General features: G+C 37.9%; 1 protein-coding gene across 1 annotated transcript; it reads right to left on the bottom strand.

The window, feature by feature from the left end:
- Nucleotides 1-1,066: 1,066 nt before the first annotated feature.
- Nucleotides 1,067-2,008, bottom strand: LOC111389817 (early nodulin-like protein 1). The gene is made up of 3 exons (XM_023014795.1): nt 1,966-2,008; nt 1,850-1,874; nt 1,067-1,403 (listed from the first exon to the last, which is right to left on the bottom strand). Exons 1-3 carry the CDS (start codon nt 2,006-2,008, stop codon nt 1,067-1,069), a joined length of 405 nt encoding a protein of 134 aa, XP_022870563.1.
- Between the last annotated feature and the right edge of the window lie 1,284 nt (nt 2,009-3,292).

Below are 3,292 nucleotides of genomic sequence, written 5' to 3'. Positions count from 1 at the left end.
AGAAATGCACCCTGATTTCTAGGCATGTCTAGACAGTTTTTGGGACACTTTGTGCAAGCAATGTCCAGGATACGGCAGGGACACCGCTTGATTTTCAGGCATTTATGGGCAGTTTTGGGGCACTATGTGCAGGCCATGTCCGGGACGCATCCTGTTGCGGCAGGGACATAGCCTGATTTTCATTCATTTCTAAATAGTTTCTGGGTCACAATATGCAGGCCATGTCCAGGATGCTACAGGGACACATCCTAATTTTCACGTATTTCTACGCATTTTCTTGGACACGGTGTGCAGGCAATGTTCGGGACGCATCAGGGCTACTGCAAGGATGCAGCCTGATTTCCAGGCATTTGTGGGTAGTTTCTGGGACATGGTGTGTTGGCCATGTCCAGGATGTGGCAGGGATGCAGCCTAGTTTTCAAGCATTTCTAGGCAGTTTCTGGGATATGGTGTGCAGGCCATGTTCGGAATGCATCGGGGCCACGGGGGGTCACAGCCCGATTTTCAAGCATTTTTAGAAGTTTTTGGGCACGGTTGCAAGCCTTGTCCTAGACGCAGCCTAATTTTCAGGCATTTATCGTTAGTTTCTGGGTCACGGCGTGCAGGTCATGTCAAGGACGTGTTAGGGCCATGGTAGGGACAGAGCTTGATTTTTAGGTAATTCTAGGTAGTTTTTGGGGACGGTGTACAGGCCATGTCCAGGACGCCTCTTGGCCAGGTACGACGCAGCCTGATTTTCAGGCATTTCTAGGCAGTTTGTGGACACGGTGTGTTGGCCAAGTTCGGGACACTTTCTGGCCACTAAAGAGACGCAGCCTAATTTTCAGGTATTTCTAGGCAATTTCTAGGACTTGGTGTGCAGGCCAAGTTCGGGACGCGTCATGGCCACGGCAGATACGCAGATTAATTTTCAGGCATTTCTAGACAGATTCTGGGTCATGGGCTTTAGGGTTTAGGGTTTTTCTTCAATTAATTTTGAATTAAAAGTAGAAAATATATACGTGACAAAGAATAATAAAAATAAAATGTAGCTTAACGTTACAACCCATGAATAATAAAAAAGTCTTCACAACGAAACCAAACTTCCCACCGCCGTAGTGCCACAAATAAACCCCACCCCCGCCTTTAGGCCAGTACCACCGTTAGTCGGGGCTGGCACCGGTGCATGGTAGTTGTGACAGTGATGATGAGGAGAAGGTGCCTGCACTGTAGATATGTGGCTGGAGCCATGTTTATCGGATAGAACCATAACCTCTAGCGTTTGACCCTTCTGGCAATGTTCTTCAGCTCCACTGATGAAGAAAAATAGACCTGATTTTTCTAGTGAAATTGTAGTTTCTCTATCATGGTGTGATTTATACAAAGGAGAGAGATCGAAATTGTGGACTTCATCATATGAATGTCTATACTTGAAGTATTAGTGCTAGAGTCTGCATGTTGCTGTTAACCCAATGTACCACGAATGAACAAAATGCATTGAATTGGATTACCACACAGTACAATAAAAAAATTAAAGTGGGAAAATTGAGATAATCTAAATAGGTTGTTATTTACTAAATCACTAGAATAAGTTGTTTTTCACTAACAGCTTAGAAAATTTTAAGTTCTTGACTTTCACATTCCAACTTTGGGGAAGTATTGAAGGAAAGGAAATCACTTTATATTATGATCAAGGAATATATGGATAGTGCATAGCTGTGGTTTTGAATAATTGTGTGCAAGACATCTAGCAATTATGTCTTAAAGCAATGATAAGAATTTTTGTTATAATTAGCAATTTGTAAGAGAACACTTACTTTCAAAGCTACTGTTAACAAAAATACTTTTCTAGTAGAAGAGTGTTACATACCGTTTTGATTTGGCTGCTGAGAAACCTGAACATAAAAAATATAAGAGATTATTGATATATTATTGGATGATACCAAAAAAGTCATAATAATTAACAACATCATCGCTAAGACATACAATGAACCCTCAACAAATTCAAGAAACGAATTAGCATTGCCATGACTATTTATAGTTTTTTTGTTTTAAATATTTAGCTAAAAAATTACTTAAAACTAACTTCTTTTGCTTACAAAAATAAAGTCTAGCCAAACAATAATTTTTTTTTAACTGAAACATAAAATGGAAAATAGATACTTACTGTGTTGAAAATCAATGACAATAATTGAAATCCCAGCAGGAAATGTGTCCTCATTTCTTATCGAGTGGCTAGTGAATCAACGCTTCTTCTTGATCTGGAAATATAATATCATTTTCAGTTAATTTGAATGTTATATTTTATACAACATTTAAAAAATAGAATGCGAATATATTTTACTGAATAAAAAAAAATCCATGAAATAAATTTTCATAATTTTAAATCAAATGTAATCTTCTATTTTAAGAAATAGTATTTCAGAATGAAAAACCAAAATCATTTTCTATTTTAAACTCAAAATTGAAAATTCAAAGAGGAAACCGAATTAGCCCATGCTTAGTTCTCGGTTTCTGAATGTTGGAAATTAAGCATAATTCTTGAATAATGAAAAAAATTAAATTTGATACATGAATTAGATTATTTAATATTCATGCATTTATTTAAATCATGTATCCAAATGTTTCTTTGTATCATATTATTCATAGTACGTAGGAAAAGTCATTAATTAGTCTATTAAGTTCATATAATGTATTTGGGATCCTTTGTACCTATAAAAGGCCTTGCATTTGAGACATTTTATAAAGACAAGCCATGGAATACAAATATTTTTTGAGAATTCTGTGAATTTTTCTATCTAGTCTTTAGGGTTATGGGTTTAGGGTTTGGGGGTTTTTTTTTTTTTTTTTTGGCAAATACCACCAGTGTGGCTTATTTTATAATATAGGAAATGAGAATACACATAAAGAAGGGCGACATAAACCTGACCTCCTGTAAGTGAAAAAAATTACAAATGTCTCAAATGAAGCTCAAATGACATTAAACGAAATGTGTCTAAAAAACTAGTGAATAATACTCAAGGGTATTCCCGAGGATAAATCTTTGGGTGATATTACACAGACATCGATCGTGTCATGCGTCTGGTTTGTAGTTTCTGGGACACAATGTGCAAGCCATGTTCGGGACACGTCCCGGCTGCGGCAGGGACGCAACTTGTGTTTCAGGAATTTTTAGGCAGTTTGTGGGCATCGTGTGCAGGCTACGTCAGGGACGCGTCCTGACTGCGGTAGGGACACAACCTTATTTTCAGGCATTTCTAGGCAGTTGTGGGTATGGTATGTGGGTAATGTTCGGGACGCTTCCCGGCCACAT

This window comes from Olea europaea, unplaced genomic scaffold, assembly GCF_002742605.1.
Source record: "Olea europaea var. sylvestris unplaced genomic scaffold, O_europaea_v1 scaffold626, whole genome shotgun sequence".
NCBI lineage: Eukaryota > Viridiplantae > Streptophyta > Magnoliopsida > Lamiales > Oleaceae > Olea > Olea europaea.
Note: the sequence above shows the minus strand (reverse complement) of the source record. Positions and strands in the feature narration are given on the sequence as shown.

Bases quoted from the DNA above. Each gene is read 5' to 3' on its own strand.
- LOC111389817 (XM_023014795.1), bottom strand. From the start codon at position 2,008: ATGGCAATGCTAATTCGTTTCTTGAATTTGTTGAGGGTTCATT. The intron at 1,875-1,965 runs GTATGTCTTAGC...TTTTATGTTCAG, and splicing joins GAATTTGTTGAGGGTTCATT to GTTTCTCAGCAGCCAAATCA. The intron at 1,404-1,849 runs GTATGTAACACT...CTTCAAGTATAG, and splicing joins TCAGCAGCCAAATCAAAACG to ACATTCATATGATGAAGTCC.